This window comes from Bufo gargarizans, chromosome 2, assembly GCF_014858855.1.
Source record: "Bufo gargarizans isolate SCDJY-AF-19 chromosome 2, ASM1485885v1, whole genome shotgun sequence".
Taxonomy (NCBI): Eukaryota; Metazoa; Chordata; class Amphibia; order Anura; family Bufonidae; genus Bufo; species Bufo gargarizans.
Window position 1 is genome coordinate 6,983,104 of NC_058081.1, and position 14,467 is coordinate 6,997,570.

A 14,467-nucleotide genomic window follows, 5' to 3' on the forward strand; every position below is an offset into this window, starting at 1 on the left:
CAACTTCTCTCCGGGAATAAGATTGATAGGACAATCATATTCCCGATGTGGGGGTAACCCCTGGCAACCTCTCTCAGAAAATACATCAGAAAAATCAGAAATAAAAGAGGGAACAGCGTTAGTTGTCAAGACAGAAAGAGATGTATTAAAAAGACAGGTGTCCATGCAATAATCACTCCAATCGAAAATCTGTCTTGCCAATTAATGGTAGGATTATGTTTGCTCAACCAAGGTAAACCCAGAACCAATGGAGCAGGCAGATTTCTGAGTAAATGGTGCAGAGTCTATTGCGAACACCAATTTGAATATTTTTCTCTAATGCACTTGTCAACCCATGCATACGGATGAACTGACCATAAACTAGGTTAACCCATGCACTACTGTCAATAAACACCTTAATTCCCACCTCGGCAGACAGGATAAATCGGGTACTACCAGTAAATGGCTAAAGTAAGTTCTTTGACTCCCCACCCACACCACCAAGAGTGAGATGGGAAAACAGTTTCTTCTTGTTTTCACCTTGATGCAGAACGTAAAGACAAACGTTAACAAAATGTTCCCTTTTCCCACAGAAAAAAACATACTCCCTTCTTATGACTAGAACTCTTGCAAGAAGGCCCAGGGGTAGATCCCCCTAACTGCATGAGTTCGTCACCAGGCATAAACTGAGGAGTCTCTTCTCCCAAGGTGTCAGAGGAAGCCGCCACGTTATATGATAGTTCGTCCTGAGAGTGAGACACCTTTGATCTCTCTCTCAGGCATCTATCCATATGTACGGCAAGGGACATAGCTGCTTCCAGTGACTCAGGATTTTCGTGAAAGGCCAATGTGTCCTTTAGCCTCTCAGACAATCCCTGACAGAATTGACTCCGAAGAGCTGGATCATTCCACTCCGTATCTGTAGCCCATAGAGCAATAGATCTCTGCAAAACGCTCTCCCTGTCGTAAACCACGTAACTTGGTCTCAGCCAGCGAGATCGGATCCGGATCATCGTAGATGAGACCTAGAACTCTGAAAAATTCATCTACCAACGGAAGGGACTGTGATTTGGTTGGCAGAGAAAAAGCCCAAGACTGAGTGTCCCCTTTAAGCAACAAAATTATAATACCAACTAGTTGACTCTCATTGCCAGATGAGAGCGGACGTAACCTAAAGTACAACTTACATGACTCTCTGAACAAATGATGTTGTCACTCCCCCCCCGAAAACCTGTCCGGAAGTGCAACCTTAGGTTCAGGACAGGCCTGGTAAGTACTACTGACTCCAGCAGCCTGTGATCCCTGGATCTGCGTGCAGAGGTCGACTACCTCAAAAGACAAATTGCAATCATCCAGCCAGTTGTCACGGGGCGCCAAAGGCGCACTCGGTCTCCCGTCAGCCACAGACTTGCTGCTTAGCTTCGGGAGCGAGGATCTGTGTTTGGCCTCGTTCCCAGGGCGGCTTTGCTAGCTGGGAGGCTCCCTGCTCCTAGGTCTGCTTTGAGCGCCGAGCTGATCACTCGGTGCTCGACTTGTCTGTCTGTCGGACCCCACTATAAATACAGGCAGCCTGCTGGCCACAGGTTGCCTGTTAATTCTAGGTTCCTGGCTAATTGTTGGACTACTGAATACTCACCTGATCCTGTTCCCTGACGATCCTTTGCCTGCTCCTTCTGTACTGTGCATCTCTCCAGGTATCCTGACCCCGGCTTCCACCTGACAATTCTTTGCGGACTGCTGTTGTACTTCGTTTCTCACCTGGTATTTGACCTCGGCTTTTCCTGACTATTGTCTGCTCATTCCTTAGTACTGCATAGCTCTCTAGGTATTGACCCGGTCCGTTCACGTTCAGTTATTTGTCTTGTCTGTCTTCCCAGCACGTATCCTAAGTTAGGGACTGCCGTCTAGTTGTCCCCTGTCATTAGGACTTGCGAGGCAAGTAGGCAGAGCCAGGGGTGAGGGTGGAGCGCAATGGTCACTATCCTCCCCCCTGTGTGTAGTGTACGTGACCGTCACACCAGTGCAGCGATAGGACCCATAGCCTCACTGACACAGACAAAAAATGACGGTTTGCAGTGGTTGATAATGTCACGGCGCAGTGTGGTAAATACACTCCACATTGAACACAGAAGGGAAGGGAAAAGGTATTAGGCCTGGAACCTAGGGAAAGGGAAATGGTCACACCTAGTGAGTCCCTACCCAGAGCCCTAACTGCTATCAGTATGAACATACTTAGATTGTAGGAATGTTCATACGCAGGAACCTAAGCCCAATATCACCCTAACAGGGCCCTGCAAATAGTGTCAGGACACGGATGGCCTATTCCTTCCCAGATGAAGGAATAGGAGACCCCCTCAGGCCTAATATCAGGAGGTAGGGGAAAACAACAAACAAAAAAGCAGATACACAACTTCCAGAAGTATGCTGACGAGCAGGAACTCAAAGAGAACCAACACCAGGACTTCCACATACAAGGAGCTATCAACCACATAGCATGATGGGTGAGGCCAGACTAAATAGAGGAGAAAGAATGACCACTTAAGCTACACCTGAGACAAGAGATATGGTCATCCCCAGCAACAACACATAAAAGTGAAACCTTAGAGGCTGTCAATCACGTGCAGCCAGTCTCCTTGATCTTCTAGTCCCAGTCACAGGTGGGACCATGACACGAAGTTGCCCAAATGGGTTCTGAAAAATGAAAGGTGGAATCTGATTGGTTGCTATGAGCAATTAAGCCAGTTTTCCCTGCACCATTTTTGATAATTTCCACCAAAATGTTTAAAAATAGACCTTTTTCCCTGGTAAAAATGGCTTATGTCACAAAGCAAAAAGTGCACATAATGGCCACATTTGTAATGACCCAAACTATAAAATTATCACATTATTTAACCCCCCAAAAACAGAAATAATACTTTTTCTTGCATTCCCCCTCAGAAAAAAAGGAAAAATCACAGTTAATCAATAAATGTACCACAAAATGATGCCATAGAAAAAGTCTGTAAGATACAAAGTGAAAAATAAAGTTCTAGACTTACCCCAGGCAAAGAACAGAGGATTTTTCCTTATCTCAGTCTCTGCTTCCAAGTCCTGGATTATTTCTCCATTGTGTTGTTTGAGAAGTGTATATGCTGTATACTTCCCAGTGTCCTCCCAGGGACTGATGATATCACACAGATCTTCCATCTTCTCCTCAGATGTTCTCTCTTCCATCACATCATTGTACTGTTCCTCAGTCAGTAGACTTTGGCTCCGGAGAGCATGTAGAACTGGATCTACATCTGATGTCAATCTGATAAGATCTGATCGGTGATTGTATATAAATTTCACCCTGTCTGGAAATGAGGAGAGAGACACAAGATGTCTGGAGATGTTTTATATTATAGTTCATTAAAGATATTTTCACATTTTCAGCTTGTGATTTCTAAGAATTCTAGAAGACACCTGGCACAGAGAATGAGCAAATTATCAAAAATGTCATCAGTCACAAACCTTTATAATAATATACTGATATAGAGGACTCATTATTAAATGGAGCTTTTCTTAAATATGTCTGAAATTCAAATATACAACATGGTCTGTCTGACCATGAATCCAGTGCATGGTGTTAGGTATGAGCGAACCCGTTTGTAGTGAACTAGGTTAGACTTCCCAAAACTTCAGCTGAAAAAGCACTAGGGAGAAGGAAGAAGGGTTCTCACATGACCCTGAGATGAAATGGGAGCCCTGATTGGCTCATCCAGGCTGTCTGTCATGCTGCAGCAGGCTGGGAGGTGCCCTAGCAGAACAACCAGAACACCATTCTGTGCTGGGCTATGAATGAGGGTGGATGGGTCCTACAGGGACAGTCAGAAATCAATCAATCTTGTATTCTACTGCCAGGGAGAGTGAAGGGAAAGGCTAGAATTACAAAGAGGAAGACTTGAGTGTGTAGAATAGGAACAAACAGGGAAGCTGTCAGCCAGGGAGTGAGAAGTGAGGAGCTAAGGCTGGGGGCCTTCAGTGCCTTCAAGCTGAAATTACTCTTGTCTAACTCGGCTCTATCTGCTGCAGAATCTCAAAAGTAGCTACCTGTAACCCCCACCCCCCCTTTAACAAAAATACTGTTTTTTGTGGGGGGAATAAGCTCAAACTGTACAACTCATGTTTCACCATGCAAAGAATAGAGAACATTTAAAATCTCAGTAAAAACACCTGAAATACTAGTCTGAAATCTGTGTCAAAGCATCTCCAGAGGAGGAAGGTGATGGAGGCAGCAATAAAGAGCATAGAACGAATACCTCCCAAAGAACAGCCAAGGGATCTGGTGATGCCACTGACAGTGTGGGTGCATTAGGCCCAAAACGTTCCAGAGCTCTGTGGGAGTATCATCTATCTGTCTATCTATCTACAGTATCTGTCTGTATCTATCTACCTATCTATCTATCTATCTATCTATCGTTAAAGATCATCAAATCTAATTGAATTAATGTTCTATCCTGTTATCCTGTGTTATCTAAACTAAATGCGTTAAGCAAACACCTTCAATTGCTTTTCAATGGCTTTTGTTCCAAGATAACGTGATGAGTTAAGAAATTTGAGTTAAAGGGATTCTGTCACCAAGTTTTAGGCTATAGAGATATGGACATGCACGGCTAGATCGCCGCTAGCATGTCCGCAATATACCTGTCCTATAGGGCTGTGTGCTTTTATTTTCTTTAAAAAAGGATTTCAGAGATATATAAATGAGTCTTGTAAGGTGCCTAAGGGGCTGTACGAACCTTCCTGGTGCCCAGCCACGCCCGCCTGTGAAGGAGCCCATCACCGCCTATGTCCTCCGAATCTCCTCCTTTCGTCACCAATAGATTGCCATACGCGAGCTCACACATCACGAGATTACGGTAATCTATCGGTGACGAAAGGAGGAGATTCGGAGGACATAGCAGGTGCTGGGCTCCTTCACAGGCGGGCGTGGCTGGGCACCAGGAAGGTCCGTACAGCCCCTTGGGCACCTTACAAGACGAATTTACATATCTCTAAAATTCTTTTTCAAAGAGAATAAAAATACACAGCCCTATAGGACAGGAATATTGCAGACATGCTAGCGGCAATCTAGCCGTGCATGTCCGTATCTCTATAGCCTAAAACTTGGTGACAGAATCCCTTTAAGGGCTCTTTCACACCTGCGTTCTTTACTTCCGGCATAGAGTTCCGTCGTCGGGGCTCTATGCTGGAAGAATCCTGATCAGTTTTATCCTAATGCATTCTGAATGGAGAGAAATCCGTTCAGGATGCATCAGGATGTCTTCAGTTCCGGACCGGAACGTTTTTTGGCCGGAGAAAACACTGCAGCATGCTGCGATTTTTGCTCCGGCCAAAAATCCTGAAGACTTGCCGCAAGGTCGGATCCGGAATGAATGCCCATTGAAAGGCATTGATCCGGATCCGGCCTTAAGCTAAACGTTGTTTCGGCGCATTGCCGGATCCGACGTTTAGCTTTTTCTGAATGGTTACCATGGCTGCCGGGACACTAAAGTCCTGGCAGCCATGGTAAAGTGTAGTGGGGAGCGGGAGCAGCATACTTACCGTCCGTGCGGCTCCCGGGGCGCTTTAGAGTGACTTCAGGGCGCCCCAGGCGCATGGATGACATGATCGCATGGCACGTCATCCATGCGCATGGGGAGCTCTGACGTCATTCTGGAGCGCCCCGGGAGCCGCACGGACTGTAAGTATACCGCTCCCCCGCTCCCCGCTGCTACTATGGCAACCAGGACTTTAATAGCGTCCTGGCTGCCATAGTAACACTGAACGCATTTTGAAGACGGATCCGTCTTCAAATGCTTTCAGTTCACTTGCGTTTTTCCGGATCCGGCATGTAATTCCGGCAAGTGGAGTACACGCCGTATCCGGACAACGCAAGTGTGAAAGAGGCCTAAGAGTTTGAGTGTTAACCCTGCTACATGTAACCAAATTTGGATTTTGAGCACCTTTTACAGCCTTATTGAAATGAATGGGTCTGCAGACCGAATATACAGTTGTGTGCATGAGGCATTATTAATCAATGCAAATATCAAGCAATTTTAACCCCTTAAACCATAATTATGTACCTGTAAACATTGTGGTTCCAAGTCCATGTCCTGAAATATCCACTGTGAATATAAAACCAGAAAAGTCACAAGTTGCTGATTCAGAATCTGTATTTAAGAATAAGGTGAAGAAAACAAGTAGCTCAAGTACATGACAGTGGTGATATAGGGCTCATACAATGGTATTGAGCTGCACAGCCTCCAAGTGCTGCTGTACAGGCTCTGTATGCAGTGAGGGATATTGCTTTTGTTCAGAAATGCCATCAGAGTAATGGAGTACAAGACATTGCTTTAAGCCAAACATTTTATTGGTTTTATATAAAGCTTTCCTTAGTTAATTAAATATTAATTCCTAGTGTAAACACTGCATTTGATCAGACCAGAGTCTAGTGTAAGGTTTATAGTATCACAATTAGAGTTGAGCGAACACCTGGATGTTCGGGTTCGAGAAGTTCGGCCGAACATCCCGGAAATGTTCGGGTTCGGGATCCGAACCCGATCCGAACTTCGTCCCGAACCCGAACCCCATTGAAGTCAATGGGGACCCGAACTTTTCGGCACTAAAAAGGCTGTAAAACAGCCCAGGAAAGAGCTAGAGGGCTGCAAAAGGCAGCAACATGTAGGTAAATCCCCTGCAAACAAATGTGGATAGGGAAATGAATTAAAATAAAAATTTAATAAATAAAAATTAACCAAAATCAATTGGAGAGAGGTCCCATAGCAGAGAATCAGGCTTCACGTCACCCACCACTGTAAGAGTCCATTTTCATAAATTTAGGCCCAGCACCCAGGCAGAGGAGAGAGGTCCCGTAACAGAGAATCTGGCTTCATGTCAGCAGAGAATTAGTCTGCATGTCATAGCAGAGAATGAGGCTTCACGTCAGCCACCACTGCAACAGTCCATTGGCATATATTTAGGCCCAGCACCCAGGCAGAGGAGGGAGGTCCCGTAACAGAGAATCTGGCTTCATGTCAGCAGAGAATCAGTCTGCATGTCATAGCAGAGAATGAGGCTTCACGTCAGCCACCACTGCAACAGTCCATTGGCATATATTTAGGCCCAGCACACACACAGGCAGAGGAGAGAGGTCCCGTAACAGACAATCTGGCTTCATGTCAGCAGAGAATCAGTCTGCATGTCATAGCAGAGAATGAGGCTTCACGTCAGCCACCACTGCAACAGTCCATTGGCATATATTTAGGCCCAGCACACACACAGGCAGAGGAGAGAGGTCCCGTAACAGACAATCTGGCTTCATGTCAGCAGAGAATCAGTCTGCATGTCATAGCAGAGAATCAGGCTTCACGTCAGCCACCACTGCAACAGTCCATTGGCATATATTTAGGCCCAGCACCCAGGCAGAGGAGAGAGGTCCCGTAACAGAGAATCTGTCTTCATGTCAGCAGAGAATCAGTCTGCATGTCATAGCAGAGAATGAGGCTTCACGTCAGCCACCACTGCAACAGTCCATTGGCATATATTTAGGCCCAGCACCCAGGCAGAGGAGGGAGGTCCCGTAACAGAGAATCTGGCTTCATGTCAGCAGAGAATCAGTCTGCATGTCATAGCAGAGAATGAGGCTTCACGTCAGCCACCACTGCAACAGTCCATTGGCATATATTTAGGCCCAGCACCCAGGCAGAGGAGGGAGGTCCCGTAACAGAGAATCTGTCTTCATGTCAGCAGAGAATCAGTCTGCATGTCATAGCAGAGAATGAGGCTTCACGTCAGCCACCACTGCAACAGTCCATTGGCATATATTTAGGCCCAGCACCCAGGCAGAGGAGAGAGGTCCCGTAACAGACAATCTGGCTTCATGTCAGCAGAGAATTAGTCTGCATGTCATAGCAGAGAATCAGGCTTCACGTCACCCAACATTGGAACAGTCCATTGGCATATATTTAGGCCCCGGCACCCAGACACAGGAGAGGTTCATTCAACTTTGGGTAGCCTCGCAATATAATGGTAAAATGAAAATAAAAATAGGATTGAATGAGGAAGTGCCCTGGAGTCCAATAATATATGGTTAAGGGGAGGTAGTTAATGTCTAATCTGGACAAGGGACGGACAGATCCTGTGGGATCCATGCCTGGTTAATTTTTATGAACGTCAGCTTGTCCACATTGGCTGTAGACAGGCGGCTGCGTTTGTCTGTAATGACGCCCCCTGTCGTGCTGAATACACGTTCAGACAAAACGCTGGCCGCCGGGCAGGCCAGCACCTCCAAGGCATAAAAGGCTAGCTCTGGCCACGTGGACAATTTAGAGACCCAGAAGTTGAATGGGGCCGAACCATCAGTCAGTACGTGGAGGGGTGTGCACACGTACTGTTCCACCATGTTAGTGAAATGTTGCCTCCTGCTAACACGTTGCGTATCAGGTGGTGGTGCAGTTAGCTGTGGCGTGTTGACAAAAGTTTTCCACATCTCTGCCATGCTAACCCTGCCCTCAAAGGAGCTGGCATTGACACAGCTGCCTTGGCGACCTCTTGCTCCTCCTCTGCCTTGGCCTTGGGCTTCCACTTGTTCCCCTGTGACATTTGGGAATGCTCTCAGTAGCACGTCTACCAACGTGCGCTTGTACTCGCGCATCTTCCTATCACGCTCCAGTGCAGGAAGTAAGGTGGGCACATTGTCTTTGTAGCGTGGATCCAGCAGGGTGGCAACCCAGTAGTCCGCACAGGTTAAAATGTGGGCAACTCTGCTGTCGTTGCGCAGGCACTGCAGCATGTAGTCGCTCATGTGTGCCAGGCTGCCCAGGGGTAAGGACAAGCTGTCCTCTGTGGGAGGCGTATCGTCATCGTCCTGCCTTTCCCCCCAGCCACGCACCAGTGATGGACCCGAGCTGCGTTGGGTGCCACCCCGCTGTGACCATGCTTCATCCTCATCCTCCTCCACCTCCTCCTCATCCTCGTCCTCCTCGTCCTCCAGTAGTGGGCCCTGTCTGGCCACATTTGTACCTGGCCTCTGCTGTTGCCAAAAACCTCCCTCTGAGTCACTTCGAAGAGACTGGCCTGAAAGTGCTAAAAATGACCCCTCTTCCTCCTCCTCCTCCTCCTCCTGGGCCACCTCCTCTTGCATCATCGCTAGGGATGAGCGAACTCGAACTGTATAGTTCGGGTTCGTACCGAATTTTGGGGTGTCCATGACACGGACCCGAACCCGGACATTTTCGTAAAAGTCCGGGTTCGGGTTCGGTGTTCGTCGCTTTCTTCGCGCTTTTGTGACGCTTTCTTGGCGCTTTTTGAAAGGCTGCAAAGCAGCCAATCAACAAGCGTCATACTACTTGCCCCAAGAGGCCATCACAGCCATGCCTACTATTGGCATGGCTGTGATTGGCCAGAGCACCATGTGACCCAGCCTCTATTTAAGCTGGAGTCACATAGCGCCGCCCGTCACTCTGCTCTGATTAGCGTAGGGAGAGGTTGCGGCTGCGACAGTAGGGCGAGATTAGGCAGATTAACTCCTCCAAAGGACTTGATTAACTGATCGATCTGCAGCTGTGGATCATTGAGCTGCTGATCCTCAATTGCTCACTGTTTTTAGGCTGCACAGACCGTTTGTCAGTCACATTTTTCTGGGGTGATCGGCGGCCATTTTGTGTCTTGTGGTGCGCCAGCACAAGCTGCGACCAAGTGCATTTAACCCTCAATGGTGTGGTTGTTTTTTGGCTAAAGCCTACATCAGGGTGAAGCTGTCACACCAAGTGCATTTAACCAGCAATAGTCTGTTCATTTTTTGGCCATATACAAAATCAGGGGCAAGCTGCGCCTGTCACCAAGTGCATTTAACCCTCAATGGTGTGGTTGTTTTTTGGCTAAAGCCTACATCAGGGTGAAGCTGTCACACCAAGTGCATTTAACCAGCAATAGTCTGTTCATTTTTTGGCCATATACTAAATCAGGGGCAAGCTGCGCCTGTCACCAAGTGCATTTAACCCTCAATGGTGTGGTTGTTTTTTGGCTAAAGCCTACATCAGGGTGAAGCTGTCACACCAAGTGCATTTAACCAGCAATAGTCTGTTTATTTTTTGGCCATATCCCAGTCTAATTCTGTCACTAAATCCATACCGGTCACCCAGCGCCTAAATACTAGGCCTCAAATTTATATCCAGCTAAATCTGTCCCTAGTGCTGTAGCTGGGCGAGTTATTTAGTGTCCGTTCAAGCACATTTCTTGTTCTGGGTTGAAATACAATTCCCAATTTAGCAATTTCATAATTTAGTGGTTTCTGCTATATCAGAGCTATTTGAAATCTATCCCTAAAAGGGTATATAATATTCAAGGTGCACATTGGGTCATTCAGAATAACTTCACACACACCCGCTACTGTGTATTTCCAAGTCTAATTCTGTCACTAAACCCATACCTGTCACGCAGCGCCTAAATACTAGGCCTCAAATTTATATCCAGCTAAATCTGTCCCTAGTGCTGTAGCTAGGCGGGTTATTTAGTGTCCGTTCAAGCACATTTCTTGTTCTGGGTTGAAATACAATTCCCAATTTAGCAATTTCATAATTTAGTGGTTTCTGCTATATCAGAGCTATTTGAAATCTATCCCTAAAAGGGTATATAATATTCAAGGTGCACATTGGGTCATTCAGAATAACTTCACACACACCCGCTACTGTGTATTTCCAAGTCTAATTCTGGCACTAAACCCATACCTGTCACCCAGCGCCTAAATACTAGGCCTCAAATTTATATCCCGCTAAATCTGTCCTTAGTGCTGTAGCTGGGCGAGTTATTTAGTGTCCGTTCAAGCACATTTCTTGTTCTGGGTTGAAATACAATTCCCAATTTAGCAATTTCATAATTTAGTGGTTTCTGCTATATCAGAGCTATTTGAAATCTATCCCTAAAAGGGTATATAATATTCAAGGTGCACACTGGGTCATTCAGAATAACTTCACACACACCCGCTACTGTGTATTTCCAAGTCTAATTCTGGCACTAAACCCATACCTGTCACCCAGCGCCTAAATACTAGGCCTCAAATTTATATCCCGCTAAATCTGTCCTTAGTGCTGTAGCTGGGCGAGTTATTTAGTGTCCGTTCAAGCACATTTCTTGTTCTGGGTTGAAATACAATTCCCAATTTAGCAATTTCATAATTTAGTGGTTTCTGCTATATCAGAGCTATTTGAAATCTATCCCTAAAAGGGTATATAATATTCAAGGTGCACATTGGGTCATTCAGAATAACTTCACACACACCCGCTACTGTGTATTTCCAAGTCTAATTCTGGCACTAAACCCATACCTGTCACCCAGCGCCTAAATACTAGGCCTCAAATTTATATCCCGCTAAATCTCTCGTTACCGCTGTCCTGTTGTGGCTGGGAAAGTTATTTAGTGTCCGTCAAAGCACATTTTTTGTTCTGGGTTGAAATACAATTCCCAATTTAGCAATTTCATAATTTAGTGGTTTCTGCTATATCAGAGCTATTTGAAATCTATCCCTAAAAGGGTATATAATATTCAAGGTGCACATTGGGTCATTCAGAATAACTTCACACACACCCGCTACTGTGTATTTCCAAGTCTAATTCTGTCACTAAACCCATACCTGTCACGCAGCGCCTAAATACTAGGCCTCAAATTTATATCCAGCTAAATCTGTCCCTAGTGCTGTAGCTGGGCGAGTTATTTAGTGTCCGTTCAAGCACATTTCTTGTTCTGGGTTGAAATACAATTCCCAATTTTGCAATTTCATAATTTAGTGGTTTCTGCTATATCAGAGCTATTTGAAATCTATCCCTAAAAGGGTATATAATATTCAAGGTGCACATTGGGTCATTCAGAATAACTTCACACACACCCGCTACTGTGTATTTCCAAGTCTAATTCTGGCACTAAACCCATACCTGTCACGCAGCGCCTAAATACTAGGCCTCAAATTTATATCCCGCTAAATCTGTCCTTAGTGCTGTAGCTGGGCGAGTTATTTAGTGTCCGTTCAAGCACATTTCTTGTTCTGGGTTGAAATACAATTCCCAATTTAGCAATTTCATAATTTAGTGGTTTCTGCTATATCAGAGCTATTTGAAATCTATCCCTAAAAGGGTATATAATATTCAAGGTGCACATTGGGTCATTCAGAATAACTTCACACACACCCGCTACTGTGTATTTCCAAGTCTAATTCTGGCACTAAACCCATACCTGTCACCCAGCGCCTAAATACTAGGCCTCAAATTTATATCCCGCTAAATCTGTCCTTAGTGCTGTAGCTGGGCGAGTTATTTAGTGTCCGTTCAAGCACATTTCTTGTTCTGGGTTGAAATACAATTCCCAATTTAGCAATTTCATAATTTAGTGGTTTCTGCTATATCAGAGCTATTTGAAATCTATCCCTAAAAGGGTATATAATATTCAAGGTGCACATTGGGTCATTCAGAATAACTTCACACACACCCGCTACTGTGTATTTCCAAGTCTAATTCTGGCACTAAACCCATACCTGTCACCCAGCGCCTAAATACTAGGCCTCAAATTTATATCCAGCTAAATCTGTCCTTAGTGCTGTAGCTGGGCGAGTTATTTAGTGTCCGTTCAAGCACATTTCTTGTTCTGGGTTGAAATACAATTCCCAATTTAGCAATTTCATAATTTAGTGGTTTCTGCTATATCAGAGCTATTTGAAATCTATCCCTAAAAGGGTATATAATATTCAAGGTGCACATTGGGTCATTCAGAATAACTTCACACACACCCGCTACTGTGTATTTCCAAGTCTAATTCTGGCACTAAACCCATACCTGTCACCCAGCGCCTAAATACTAGGCCTCAAATTTATATCCCGCTAAATCTCTCGTTACCGCTGTCCTGTTGTGGCTGGGAAAGTTATTTAGTGTCCGTCAAAGCACATTTTTTGTTCTGGGTTGAAATACAATTCCCAATTTAGCAATTTCATAATTTAGTCGTTTCTGCTATATCAGAGCTATTTGAAATCTATCCCTAAAAGGGTAGATCATATTGAAGGTGCACATAGGGTCATTCAGAATAACTTCACACACACGCTTCTGTGCATTTCCAAGTCTAATTCTGTCACTAAATCCATACCGGTCACCCAGCGCCTAAATACTAGGCCTCAAATTTATATCCCGCTGAATTTGAATACAATACATTGGGCCAAATAATATATTTGTTGTTGTGGTGAACCATAACAATGAGAAAAACATCTAGTAAGGGACGCGGACGTGGACATGGTCGTGGTGGTGTTAGTGGACCCTCTGGTGCTGGGAGAGGACGTGGCCGTTCTGCCACATCCACACGTCCTAGTGTACCAACTACCTCAGGTCCCAGTAGCCGCCAGAATTTACAGCGATATATGGTGGGGCCCAATGCCGTTCTAAGGATGGTAAGGCCTGAGCAGGTACAGGCATTAGTCAATTGGGTGGCCGACAGTGGATCCAGCACGTTCACATTATCTCCCACCCAGTCTTCTGCAGAAAGCGCACAGATGGCGCCTGAAAACCAACCCCATCAGTCTGTCACATCACCCCCATGCATACCAGGGAAACTGTCTCAGCCTCAAGTTATGCAGCAGTCTCTTATGCTGTTTGAAGACTCCGCTGGCAGGGTTTCCCAAGGGCATCCACCTAGCCCTTCCCCAGCGGTGAAAGACATAGAATGCACTGACGCACAACCACTTATGTTTCCTGATGATGAGGACATGGGAATACCACCTCAGCATGTCTCTGATGATGACGAAACACAGGTGCCAACTGCTGCGTCTTTCTGCAGTGTGCAGACTGAACAGGAGGTCAGGGATCAAGACTGGGTGGAAGACGATGCAGGGGACGATGAGGTCCTAGACCCCACATGGAATGAAGGTCGTGCCACTGACTTTCACAGTTCGGAGGAAGAGGCAGTGGTGAGACCGAGCCAACAGCGTAGCAAAAGAGGGAGCAGTGGGCAAAAGCAGAACACCCGCCGCCAAGAGACTCCGCCTGCTACTGACCGCCGCCATCTGGGACCGAGCACCCCAAAGGCAGCTTCAAGGAGTTCCCTGGCATGGCACTTCTTCAAACAATGTGCTGACGACAAGACCCGAGTGGTTTGCACGCTGTGCCATCAGAGCCTGAAGCGAGGCATTAACGTTCTGAACCTGAGCACAACCTGCATGACCAGGCACCTGCATGCAAAGCATGAACTGCAGTGGAGTAAACACCTTAAAACCAAGGAAGTCACTCAGGCTCCCCCTGCTACCTCTTCTGCTGCTGCCGCCTCGGCCTATTCTGCTGCTGCCGCCTCGGCCTCTTCCTCCGCCTCTGGAGGAACGTTGGCACCTGCCGCCCAGCAAACAGGGGATGTACCACCAACACCACCACCACCACCTCCGTCACCAAGCGTCTCAACCATGTCACACGCCAGCGTTCAGCTCTCCATCTCACAAACATTTGATAGAAAGCGTAAATTC

At 46.1% G+C, this 14,467-nt stretch overlaps 1 protein-coding gene across 1 annotated transcript in view; it reads right to left on the bottom strand.

Annotated features, from left to right (window-relative positions):
- Positions 1-445: 445 nt before the first annotated feature.
- The window catches only part of LOC122929327, a 32,734-nt gene continuing 18,712 nt past the window's right edge, over positions 446-14,467 (bottom strand). The window contains exons 2-4 of the mRNA XM_044282854.1: positions 6,066-6,107; positions 3,018-3,314; positions 446-519 (exon numbers count right to left, since the gene is read on the bottom strand). Coding sequence (XP_044138789.1) covers positions 446-519; positions 3,018-3,314; positions 6,066-6,107 — 413 coding nt within the window. The remainder of the gene's footprint in view (positions 520-3,017; positions 3,315-6,065; positions 6,108-14,467) is intronic.